Source organism: Zosterops lateralis, assembly GCF_965231275.1.
Source record: "Zosterops lateralis genome assembly, contig: HAP1_HAP1_SCAFFOLD_49, whole genome shotgun sequence".
NCBI classification, from domain to species: Eukaryota; Metazoa; Chordata; class Aves; order Passeriformes; family Zosteropidae; genus Zosterops; species Zosterops lateralis.
In genome coordinates this window covers 902,555-915,892 of record NW_028154614.1, presented here as the reverse complement: position 1 = coordinate 915,892, position 13,338 = coordinate 902,555, and the positions used below count along the sequence as shown (strand labels likewise).

The window sequence follows — 13,338 nt, the reverse complement described above, 5'->3', positions numbered from 1 at the left end:
CAGTTCTGATCGCTCTCGCCCCAGGCCGCCACTGCCGCGGCGCAGCACAGCGCCGGCGGGGACGAGCTCTGCCGCAGCAACTCGCTCCGGGAGCGGGGAGGGGAGACCGGGGGCGAGGCCCGCCCCTCGCGTCCCTTCGAAGCCCTTTTCTCTCGGTCTTTGGCGGCGGCAGCACCGGCTGCTCCGCTGGTCCCTTTCGCTCCGTCGTTGGGGGTGGGGGGGCCGCGGTGCCGGGCTTCTTTGAATGGAGCTCTCGAGGTTTGTTTTTAAGGTGGTCTGGGGGGAGGTGCCACGGAGGTGGCCCCTCACTGTTACATTACAGGATAAACATTCTAAATTTCATTTTTATCAAGGCACACACAAGGAATTGCTGGGCACTGCCTGCACTGCCCAGGGCTGACTGTGCCAAAGGCACGGCTCAGCTGCCCTTGGGGGCTGCAGGAAAACTCCAGAGCCCAAAGAGCCTCCATGGCTGTGCTGGAGACCAAGGCTGGAGGAGGGAAAGGCAGGGCTGCTGCGGGATGGGGAGGGGATTGAATTCCAGCACACACCTCACTTCTCTGATCATCCCAGCACGGTGCTGGGCCCTGTTTCAGCCTGGAGCAGAGCAGATGTTTATGGGACAGGAGCCCTCCGGGGCTGTCAGGAACCTGCAGCTTGCAAGGTGCTCTGCCCTCCCTCAGCTCCTCTCTGAGAGATGCCAACCCCAGCTGGGCACCTCAGGGCACAAGTGGCACTGCCTGTTGATGGGCATTCACCTGATCTCTGCCTGGAAAGGGGCACAGGTTTGAATTCTTGTATGTTTCATAATATGCAAACACATTTTCATTATGTGGGTCACTTGAGTACTTTAAAGAAAAGGCAACGTTTTCCCACCAGGAACAGGAATTTCCTGGATCTACTGGATTCTTCTACTGATGGCAGGAGAAGAAATACTCATCTTGCCTTCTATTTGTTTCACCAAGATTCTGTTTATTATTCCCCCCCCCCCCTTCCTTTAGGTCTTTCCAGCTCTCCTGTTTAAATGGCCATGTCTAAGGACATCTCTTCACTAGACCAGCTGGATCTATGTCCTTGCAGCCACTCCCAGATTTCCACCCCCAGATGCTCTGTGGTCCTTCAAGTGCCTCTCAATTGACTGGTTTCATGCTTTGAGCTATAGAGAGTTCTCCAATTTTTCTTAAGTTCAAATAAATATCACATTAGTCAACATCTTAATTGTGTCTATATCTATGACAAAATTACCTCTTCTTATATCTTTGTCTAAAACTGTTCCTGTATGGAAATCCCCTGGGGATGGTGGACATGTCAGATGCTGCTGGGACATCACAGAGAGGTGAGGGAAGAGCACTGATGGTTATTAAACTGTGTCATGTTCAACTTCTGTTTGTTGGCAAGAAACCTTTCTGTGCCTCTGAGTCCCAGCAGTCCCTGGGCCCCAAAGGACACAAATCTGATGAGTTGTGGTTCCCATTCTGGTGGCTCTTGGATCTTGGCTGTGCACAGAAGAGCTCTTCATCCACTTTCTCTCTTTTCCTTCCTCTGGGCACAGAGGGAGCTTGTGAGTTCAGCACGTGACTGGTGTGTGCAAAGAGCAAATCTGGGCTGAATCGGGCAGGGAGGATTTGGGGGGACCTTGGGACCTGTGCTGGGCACAGAAGATGTTTTCCATTGGTCTGAGACTGTCTGCTGTGGAAAGTGGACTTAATATCCCGCAGAGGAATGACTTTTGCATTTGATGGAGCTGTGCCTTCCCTTGGCTTTGTTGGCTGACAATGAATGAACATCCCTCTGTGTCTGGGGCAGCTCCTTCTCCAAGGAAAGCAGCTGGGAGTTGGAGCCAAGGAGCTGAAAGCTGCAGGCCCAGCCTGGGCTGGAGGGAGCTCAGATTTGCACAAGGCTGCTCTGAGTCCCAGGGCTGGGATGGGGGAAATGGTGGGGTGGGGGTAAGGACAGAGTCTGATTGATTGTCAGCCATGAGGGGCCTTGATTTTCATAACTATTCAAACTGAACATTAGAAGGTACTTGGATTCTGTGTCAATTAAAGATTGTACATATCAAGATATTAATGAGAAAAAAAAGCCTAAACAGAACCTAAAAATTGTTGTTCGCTTTCTTTATAAATATAATTCATTCACTTTGAATTCAGTTCTGAAATCTGTCTAATTAACCACAAAACCCTGAAAATTTAAATTAAATTATTCCCAGACACTTGGCTTGTTAAGGTGTTCTGAATGTTGATGAGCCCTGGGGCACTGAATTCCTGAACTGAAGAGCTGAAGGCTGAACAAGCCTCTGGAGAAGTCAAATCCTCCAGCAGCCCCCAAGTGTCTGAGGATGTCACAGCCCCCACTGAGGCCATCCCTGCCCACAGACCGTGGGGGAATGGGCACACAAGGAGAGTGTCCCTGGGGCTGGGCAGGCAGAACTCAGAGGCACCAGCGGGTCCAGGTGGGAAATGGAGTGTGCAGTGTGGCTGTGACAGCCCTGCCTGGGCTGTGCCAAGCAGGACAGGCAAGCCCTGACCCCCATCCCCGAAACAACTCTCTGAATTAGACATTTAATAAGAATTACAATTGTTTGTGTCCTCTGAGTTGGAAACACTGGAGAAATACCAACAAGAGATTCTCAGGAGCTCAAAACAACAAAACGGCCTTTACAGGGAACTTCAGAAAAAACAGATGAAGTTTGGCAAAAGGTTTAATATGACTTTCAATCAACAAAAACCACTTCTCAAAGCATTTACTTGGCCCATTCTACTTCACAAACTCTAAGCCTGTTCAATTTCAAGTTACTCAAAATTAGCAAGAGCAGGGAATTAGAAGATGAAGGCAGATGAAGATACAGAGAAGCACACACAGAGCTACCAACTCCTGGATTCCAGTGATGCTCAGATAGAAATTCCAAGAGGATGTGGGGTCAAGCTGTGTGCTGGCCTTGTGGTCAGCCTTAAATACCCCTTGTTCTCCCTGGGCCCTTCCCCCAGGTGGGACTTGGGGCCATCTGGTCACTCAGGAGCTGGGCTGGGGGCTGCAGAGGTGGCAGTGGAGCATTGCCTTTGGTGGGCCAGGGACTGGCAGACACTGCTGTGTGGGAAGACAGAGACAGTGCTTATGGCACTCCTGCCTCTGATATATTGCAGTGTGTTAATTACCAAAGAGTGGGAACAGCCTTGCCCTCACAGCTGTGGATGTGACAAAAGAGTGAGTGAGTTGGTAGAGAGTCAGTTGGGGTCTGCTGGCTGTGCTGTGAGGGTGAAAGGACAGGAGGTCATGTGAGAGACAGAGAAGGGAAGCCACTGTCCCAGGGACAGACAGGGTCAGGTGGCCGTGCTCGGGACAGGAAGCAGCGAGCTGGGACTGCAGAAAGAAGAGAGAAAGAGCCAGAGCTGTGGGGAGCTGCCTATAGAATTGCTACATAGAAAAGGTGTGAAAGACATCTAGATAACATGGTGCTGATGCCTGAAGCACTCTGAAGTTTTTATTGAAGCACTCGGAGTTCAGTGGCCCTCTCGACTACGACACTGCTGGGCTGGGATAGAGCTCTGGGGGGATTGGGGTTCCAGGGCAGGGCAAGGCTGGACCTGCCCCTTCCTGCCCCACACACCAAATGTTTCCAGCCAACAATCTCCTCTGATCACTCACAAGAGGCAATGTTGGAGGTGGAATCCCAGTTGTGGCCATGGGCACCTGGACAAGGAGGACAGTTCTTTCCCATAGGAGGGAAAGCACAGAGTCTTCCCCGGGGTTTTGGGGACAGATGAGAGGTGACCCTTGTGAAACCATTGCCAGCCAGACTTGTCCTGGCAATATTCCTACAGGAACAATTCCTGAATACAAAGAAATTTGGTGGCAAAATCTGAATTCTAGGTGCATTTTACAGAACTACCATGGGCCGGCACAGGAGGGGGAGATTTCCCCCTCAAGAGAGGCTCATATTGCAGTTTCTGCATTCAGGCAGCTCCACATCCCTCAGCTTTGGTACGGAAGAAAAAAAAAAAAAAACAACACAGAAGTGCAGTAAATCATTTCACAAAGCACTGACTGAATAAACTCTAACCTGTCCAAGTTCTCCAGATGTTGAGAAGACAGGGAGGGAGAGAGGGGAAGATCCCCAGTCCCCCTTGGATCCAGCACCATCTCAGCTGCTGGGAGCTCTGGGGCCATGGGACGTTGTCAGTGTCACACCCATGTCACAGCCTCACCTGCTCTGGCCCCTCTCACAGGTGGGGTTTTTGGGGTGCCAGGGGCTTGGCAGCCACTTTGGGGCTGGAGCAGAGGCTGCAGTGGCTGGGGCTGGGGCAGTGACCGCCCCACCTACACAGAACTTGCCCTGGCCCCCAAACACACCCTGGAGATGTCTGGGGCCATTCATCATTTCTCTGCTCTCCAGCACCAAGGCAAGGGACTGTGGCTGCAGCTCTGAGCTGGTGCCCAAGGCAACCACCCCTGGCAATGGGGCTGCAGGGAGCTGCTCTCAGGACACCCCTCCAAAGAGTTGAGGACTGCCCCACAAGTGCCTCAGAAACATGGGATATGCCAAAATCTCTTCAGGAACATGAAATATCAAATAACTCACTCATTAAATGGCTCCCCCGCCTTTCATCATCCCCAAACTTGGCCTGTCTCAATCCAGACCCCACCCCACCTCCCCAGTCCCAACACCAACTCATCCCACCCCTGCTAGGCATCAAGACACCTTTCCCAAGCCCTATTTCCCCGATTTCACACCTCACAAACCCCCTCCCACCCATCCTGCCCCACCCAATGCTCACCTCATCCCTCCTGATTTGCATCCCACTTCACCCAATCCCCTTCCAATCACATTCCACCCTGAGGGGCTGTGCAATCAATTTTGGAAGTAATTTTGGGGTGGGATTGAGTAGTTTTCACTGGCATTGAGTAGTTTTGAGGTGACAGATCGAACCCTCTCGTCTCTTTGAGTGCAAAGACATGGAGAAAACTACACCACATACTCCCCAAACCACCAAATGCTCCAAAGTATCTGCCTGAATCCCAGATTCCCTGGAAACACTAGTAATAAGAGAGGCGTTAGATGCCTTTGAGAAGTTTATTGATTTTTACCCAATTTTTGTCTATTTTAAAGGGATGAAAATAAATCTAAAGAATATTAAGGACCACCAAACAAGAAGACCACCATCCCAGTGTCTTCCCAATGCAGATAACAGGGAATGTGGGTCACCAGGGCTCTGCCCAGTGTGGGTCCTCTGATGGGGGATGAGTTTGGAGCAGAGCACGAAGCTCTTCCCACAGGCAGGGCACTTGCAAGGCTCCCCTTACTGATGGCTCCGTTGGTGATGGGTCAAGTTGGACCTGTCTGTGAAGCTCTTCCCACACTGGGGACACTCGTGGGGCCTCTCCCCAGTGTGGATGCGCCGGTGGGTGATGAGGGTGGAGTTGCGCTTGAAGCCCTTCCCGCAGTCGGGGCAGCGGAAGGGCCTCTCCTCTCTGTGAATCCGCTGGTGCCTGAGGAGATCTGAGCTGGTCTGAAACCCCTTCCCACACTCAGAACACTCATAGGGCCTCTCCCCAGTGTGGCTCATTTGGTGGATGATCAGTTGGGACCTCTGGTTGAAGCCCTTCCCACATTCCCCACACTTGTATGGCCTTTCCTCAGCGTGGATGTTCTGGTGGCGGACCAAGATTGAGCTCTGGCTGAAGCTCTTCCCACACTGCTCACACTTGTAGGGCCTTTCCCTGGTGTGGATCCTCTGGTGGCGGATCAGGTCGGATCTCTGGTTGAAGCTCATTCCACATTCCCCACACTCGTGGGGTCTCTCCCCAGTGTGGATGCGCCGGTGGGTGACGAGGTCGGAGTTGTGCTTGAAGCCCTTCCTGCAGTCGGGGCAGCGGAAGGGCCTCTCCTCTGTGTGAATCCGCTGGTGCCTGAGGAGACGGGAGCTGGTCTGAAACCTCTTCTCACACTGGGGACACTCGTAGGGCCTCTCCCCAGTGTGGATCCTCTGGTGGCTGATCAGTTGAGACCTCTGCCTGAAGCTCTTCCCACACTCCAAGCACTTGTGGGGCTTCTCCCCATCATGAAGCTGCTCATGGACCAGCTCAGAGCTCTGGCTGAAGCTCTGTCCTCCTTCCTGGAACAGGGTGGGTCTTTCCTCCTCAGAGCACCCTGGGATGGGTTTGGAGCCCCTCCTCCTGCAGGATCTCTGAGACTTTTCCTCCCTGTTGGATTCCTGTGCTGTGGAGCTGCTCAAAACAGCCTCTTCCACGAGGTTCTGCTGTGGGGATTTGTCTTCCCTGGTCTCCATCCTCAGCTTCTTGTCTGGGGGAGGAAGGACAAGGAGAGGATGGGATTTGCCTCCGTGCCAGAGGGAAGGGGAAGGAGATTGCCCCAGTCCATCCCCAGCAGGACAGTGTTGGCAGTGGGGTTGTCCTGCAGCCGGGGGTCGTGCTGGGCTGGGAGATGGAGCAAGAGAGAGGGGGAAAGGGGCACTGACTTCCTTCTCACCTGCCTGGCTGTCCCGGGACATCTTCCTCTTCATTGCAGCCTAAACTAAAAAACTAAAAGTTAAACTAAAAATGCAGGAGTAAAAAAAACCCAAACAACTTCTGACAGAGTCAGAATAAAACCTGACACCCAGTTAGTCAGGGTGTTTGTGGCTGCAGTCCTCCTGCAGTGACAGATGTGGTTTTCTTGAAGCAGTGATCTTGTAGAAGGGTGTAGTTTTCCTGTTCAGTGGTGGTGTAGATGGGTCTGGTGCTCCTCTGGGAATCCAGTGGAAACAGGCTGCTTCTGGTGTGGTTTATATCCAGGTAGGAATGCTTGGCTCCTTCCTGTGGGAGGAGCATCTCCCAATGGGATGATTTACTTTTATCAGGGATGCAGTGAGCATCAATACCTCATTAAAAGAAGATAAGCCCCTGGAGGGAGGATGGCTTGTGGAAGAGATAAAGAAAACTTCCCCACCTGGTTTTAACAGCTGGGCCATTAACAAAAGATAATCCCTGGAGTTATGAGGGATGGGCCATGGAAGAGATAAAGAGCACTGCCCCACCTGGTTTTAACAGATGGGAATGGAATACAAAATTTTTGGTTCCATCTTGCATTGCAACCCAAGACTATTGGTCAAATGCATGTTCATGAAGACTATACACATTTAAACATTCCTTTGTGTGCACATTTTCTGGCAATTCTTTAGCTTAGTTTGACCCCTGACCTCATATTTCTAAAGAATGTGCCGTGATTCAGATGTGATTTTGAGACTTTTGTGTTTTATTTCCTTTTGAGGCCATCTGGTCTCTGGTTTGTCAGTTATTGATGGCCAAGGGCGGGGGGCGGGGGGGCGGTCGGTGGTGGATTTCTCCTGGCTCTTTCTGTGTTATTTGCCAGGGTTTTTTTTTTCAATGTTATCTTATCATCCAGACATTTTAGCCAAAGTTTTTCTTTCAATCAACATTAGCCATTTCACTATTGTCAGTCAGTTACAGAAATACAGGCATCAGTCATTATTTCTGAACCATAGTCACTTCTGCAAAGGTAATTAGCACATTTTAATTTTTAAAATATTAATATAGTCTATTAAATTGTATATTTATGTTGTTGTTTATATTTATAATTCTCCTAATGATTATGTTTATGATTATTGTCTTTATACTATATATTTATAGTTTTATAATATATTCTATTTCAATATTTTGCAATACCATAAACTATAATACATTTATCACACTGAAATATGCAATCTCTACAGGGATTAGGGTATTAACTGCTAAAGAGTGACAAATTGGACTATATCAAAAGCAGTTTAAAAGAGATTACAAACTGCACTGTGACAAAATAATTCCCGAAAACCAAGATATAAGTGTGAAAGCTAAGAACTACACAGATATTTCTAACAGGTCTCCTGGCCTAACAGAACACCAGGACTGGGCTAAATGAGCAGATTGAAGGAATTACAAGGATGCATGCTAGGAGTACTGAGGACACATGAAAGGCTGTCTTTGTTTGAAAGACAGGGATCTGCTGGGGAGGGGCAGGGCCTCCCTAAAAATGGAGAATTCAAACCCCCTCCCTCCAAATGATTCTAATTTAGAAAAGGAAAGGGGCTTTCAGGCAGAGGGATGAGGTAATGAAGAACAGTTCTTTACTAGTATATATAACAAGGCAAACAAACAACAACAACTACAGCATTAATAGCAAACACAACCAGGAACCTTGGGAGGCATTGTTTCACAAAGCCCGGGGCAGTCCAATCTCTCGGGACCCTGAGAGCACCAAGCTGGAAGAGTGGAAAAAATCCCGGGCTGGTGGATGGGATCAGAAGCTGTGCAATGGCAGCTGGAATGGCAGGGATGTCCCAGCAGGGCAGGGCAGTGTGGGGTCACAGAGCAGCAAAAAGCCTCAAGGCAGCGCCGAAGAAACGGCGGCAGCGGGATGGGGCTGGCCCAGCAGGGCAGGGGGAGACGAGCTCAGAATTCCTGGGCACATGAGCAGGGGTTGGCAGATTTCACAGGATTGGACTCTGGTTTGTTTAACCTGAAAGTTATTAAATGACTTCACTTGTCTTTGCACCACTTTGAATGTGACTCATCTCTTGGCATTTGCATCCAGCTGTTTCTTGAGAAAAGAGGTGGCCTGAGCAGCAACTAGACTGGAAGTCTGGCAGCAGTGCAGTCTGTCAGCTCAGCCACAAGACCCAGGAGCAGTATGAAGAGGAAATTATTCTGTACTGAGGGCATTTGCTGCTTCAGTGTACAGGTTTGTACTCTGTGTCGAGTATTGTATTTTAAAATGCAAATGTAAACTTTGTGGTTTACATACAAGAGATGAAATCTTTAGAACCATAGATTTAAGATGGAGGCCTGGGGGTCGTAACTGAAGTGGCATAAATAGAAATCAGAGCAGTCCAGGCTGCTCCTGAAGCTGAGCCCAAGGAAAGCTCAGCACTGCAGCAGCTCCCTGCAGAGGTGGTGCCCTCTCCATGGCTGGGGTTGCTCAGGGCCCTGCTGCGTAAAGCCCTGAGCAGCCTGGTCTGGTCCCTCAGCTGCCCCCGCCGTGCTCTGGAGGTTGGGCTGCGGCACCTCCTGAGGCCCCTCCTGCCCCAAGTTGTTCTGTGATTGTGTCCCAGAGCCCTGCAGCAGCCAGCCTGGCTCAGGGCACCAGCCTGCACTTCCTCACTTTGGAGTTCTGCAGTGGCTTTGACTTGCCTGATTGTCCTTGGGAGATATTCTTCTCTTTAATGCTTCATTGCCATGACTATCTGTGCATGCACTGAAGAGAAATGAACTCAGTTTCTGGGGAAATGAGCAGCTGCAAGTTGAGGGTGTGAATTTTAGATGGTTGATAACTGGGTCTTGCAGGGCTGGCCATGGATTTCCCAGCAAAGGCTGCAAAGACACTGGAACAGACTTGTCTCTGGATTTCTCAGTCCCTGTAGACTGGTTTTCAAAACCTGTGGATGGATTGCTGAAAGTCTCTAGGTGCTTGTTGAACTTCAGGAGTTTTACCAGAGCAGACTTTCTTGGTTGATTTTCCAACCTATACTCTGAATTTTGAATTTGAACCATTCAAGAGCATAAAATTGAATTAAGTTGGTTTTTATTTCTTCCCATGTCAGTAAAGTTTTTTTAACTTTGAGAACTTTTTTTAGTTTTCTGCAGGGGCATATGCTTGTCTCTGATGATTTTGCAGTTTTCTTCCTCAGTACTGTTTTCATTACATGACTTTTATCAGTATTTTATAAATGCTTAATGTCTGAAAAGTGTAATTCAGATAAATTTATCACAGCCCATAATCAGCCTCAAAGATTTTCCAGATTATCTGAAGGGGGTATAGGTAATTTAAAGGTGTCAAATACCAGTCACTTAGAGCTTGATCTCTCAAAGTACTCATCAGCATTTTTTAAACAGTATCCTCTTTTCCATCTCCTTTCATGTAAGAAAGGTCTTAATTCCTGCCATCACGCTGTCCCACAATTAAAACCCCACACCTCTGTTTAGTACCTGTAGGTAGTTGAATTGCACTGTTTCCTTTGAAACCAGGTACGTTCTTGGGCTGCAGCCCTTGAAAGAATTCCTGATTGCAACATAATTTTGTGTGTCACAGGAGGTTACTGCTGCTGGGAGGCTCTGTGCTGATCCTTTGGAAAAAAAAAAAAAACAGAAAAACCCAAAAACTTCAAGGATAAATCCAATGGAAAGCTCAGAAAACAGAGTCATTGAAAGTTTTATAGGTATTAATTTTGTCAGTTTTCCCTTCCTTTAATTTTTTTAAAAAGAATTTTTTTTTAAAGTGAAAGTCTGTCTTTCAGAAAAAATTTATTTGAAAGTTTAGTTGGCCATTCATTCACCCCAAATCTGGTACCAGTCCTTTTGACTCCATAATGACTCAGAAAATTTTCAGTCATTCCTTTTCAACTTTTTCTTATCTTATCATTTTCTTATCAGTGGTAGTGCTAACAAAATTTTAAGGGCTATGCTTCAGACAGAAAAACCCTTTTTATAGATCATCAGAAGATTTTTATTGTGGGAAAGAGGTATTAGTTGGAAATGGATTCTCTTAGGGCACGTAAGATTTTCTATTTTGAGGTGACGTGTTGAAAGAGATTCATGGAAAGATTTGACCCATTTATCTCCATCTGGTTTTAGGGGGAAGATATGCAGGCTCTGAAGAGCAGCATTTGATGGCCTCAAGTTGGGGAACTCCAAACCCAAGGTGTCTGTTTGGGAAAATGTTGATTTCTGTAGAGCAGGTACTAAAGTTGGGGCCAGAGCTGGGAAGTGTGGCTCCCAGCCCAGAGCCATCATCTCCATAAAACCACTGCTCCAAAGTCCTGGCATATTTTGGGATAGCCTGCAGCTCAACAGTGAAAATCAAAGTTTTGTATAATGAACAGAGAGGGAAAAGGGTAAAAAATGTCAGAAGAAAGTAATTTGCATGTCTTGGGAGCAGAGAAATCATTTCAGTGAGCCATCTCTGACAGAGAGTTTTGGAAAACGACACAGAATATCTAATTCACTGCAGGGAAAAAGCCAACTCCATGCTCAGGCCATGATATTTATCAAAAGCAAGTCTGTGACTGCAGGAACTCTCCTGCCCAGAGGAATCCTGCAGGGCCAGCTGCTCTCCGGAAGGAGCCTGTGAGCTCCATCAGCCTTTTTGTCAAGCAGGGGCCAAGTCCCAAGTGTAGCAAGTGATTGAAAGATCCTGCCCAAGCCCTGCCCAGGTGACCCAAGGTGAAGGGAGGGGGGAGACCGCAGAGCCTTTTGGGGACACCTGGGACACACCTGGGACCCCCTGAAATCCCTTTGGGAGACCCCAGACTCTTTTGGGGACACTTGGGAATTCCCAGACCCATTTGGGGAGCCCCAAGACCCACCTGAGATCCCCCCAAAACCCTCTTGGGACCCCCCAAAACTTCTCTAGGCCCCCGTTGGAACACCCCCAGACTCATTAATGAGCCTCCTGAGGGCCCCAGACCTAGATGGGGACACTTGAGGACCCCCAGGGTTCTCCTGGGATCCCCCCGACCCATTTGGGGACCCCCAGAGACCCCAGACACATTTGGGGATGCTCCAACACCCCCCTGGGACACCCCCAGACTCATTTGGGAACATTCAGATCCCCCCAAAAAAATCTCTCTGGGACACCCTAGGCCCATTTCTGCCCCTCCCCCTCCCTTTCAGTCCCCTCCCAGACCCCCCTGGGTGACTTAGGGGATATTTGGGGGTTATTTGGAGATTGTTTGGAGCAAATTTGAGGAATATTTTGGGGTAATTTTGGCCATATTTTGAGACTAATTATTTTGAGCTAATTTTGGTCTAATTCTGAGGCAATTTTGCTGATATTTTGGGGATAATTTAGGGTAATTTTGGGGAAGTTTTGGGGTAATTGTGGGGATATTTTGGAGGTATTTTGCACTAATTCTGGTGTAATTTTGGGAGATGTTTTGTCATAAATTTGGGGTAATTATGGCTTTCTGTGAGTACATATTTTGGGGATATTTTGTAGTAATTTTTGTGTAATTTTGTGGATATTAGTGGGTTATTTGGAGGCAGGAGAGAGAAAATTCCCCAGGAGTGTTCCTAAAACATACCCAAAAATCTGCAGGGATGGTGCCTAAAATGACCCTGAAATATTCCCAAAAAATTCCAAAATATGTGTGGGGAATGTTTCTATAATCCCCCAAGATGTGCATGGCATGTTTTTAAAATCCCCTGAAACATTCCCAAAAAATATTCCCAAGTCCGTGCATGGAGTGTTTCTAAAATCGATTGAAATGTTCCCAAAGTTTCCCAGAAGTATTCATGGAGTGTTTCTAAAATGTCTATGAAATTTTCCCCAAAAATTCCCAATTATGTGCGTGGACTGGTTTTAAATTGTCCCTGAAATATTCCCAAAATATTCCCAGAATCTTTCTGGGAAGTACACAAAATATTCCCAAAATGTCCCTGAAATATGCCAACAGTTTTATCAAAATATCCTCCAAACATTCCTAATTCCCCCCAAAATATTCAAAGAATGTTTCTAAATTGTCTCTGAAATGTTCCTGAAATATTTCCAGAATCTTCTCAAAATGTCCCCAAAATACCCCCAAGAACATTCCCAAACTATTCCCAAATATCCCTACACTGTTACCAAAATATATGAAAAATATCCCCCAAATATTTTTTAAATGTCATTGCTGAGCTGTAATGGCCCATTAACAGAAGAGATCCCCATGGAGGTAATGGGAGGGTGAACAGAGATAAGAATCAATGCCGCACCCGGTTTTAACAGCTGGCTTGTTATCAGAAAGGCACTTGCACCCTCCCTCCTGCAGATACAACAGATAAAGAAAAAACACCTCCCCAGCCAGGTTCCAAAAGATGGAATAGAATAAACTTTTTGTTTTTTTGTTTGTTTTGTTAGAAAACCCAAGACACCCTTCATGGCTGACAGAAATTCGACTTTGTCCCCAGGCCCTGCCCACCATGTCCCTCATCCAAGCCCTGGCACTCCTATGGATCAGGAACAGTGTGGCCAGCAGGAGCAGGGCACAGATTCTTCCCCTGTGCTGGACACTGCTTGAGGCAGCACCTCGAGTGCTGTGTCCAGTTCTGGGCCCCCCAATTTAGGAACAACATGGAGGGGCTGGAGGGTGTCCAGAGAAAGGAACAAGGCTGGGGAGGGCTCTGGAACACAAGTCCTGTGAGGAGCAGCTGAGGGAGCTGGGCTTGTTTCTCCTGGACAAGAGGAGGTTCAGGGGAGACAAGGCAGTGTCAGGGCACAGCTTGGACTTGATGATGTCCAGGGTCATTTCCAGCCTTGCTGATTGTGTGATTCTCTGAAAGCAGCCTTGCAGCAGTGTCAGGATGAGG

The 13,338-nt window shown here is 48.1% G+C and overlaps 1 protein-coding gene across 1 annotated transcript in view; it reads right to left on the bottom strand.

The window, feature by feature from the left end:
- Positions 1–3,224: 3,224 nt before the first annotated feature.
- LOC310923354 (leucine-rich repeat-containing protein 66-like) overlaps positions 3,225–13,338 on the bottom strand; it is a gene marked incomplete at both ends in the record, with an annotated part of 60,221 nt that continues 50,107 nt past the window's right edge. The window contains one exon of the mRNA XM_083885394.1: positions 3,225–3,247. Within this exon, the coding sequence (XP_083741520.1) occupies positions 3,225–3,247 (23 nt within the window). The remainder of the gene's footprint in view (positions 3,248–13,338) is intronic.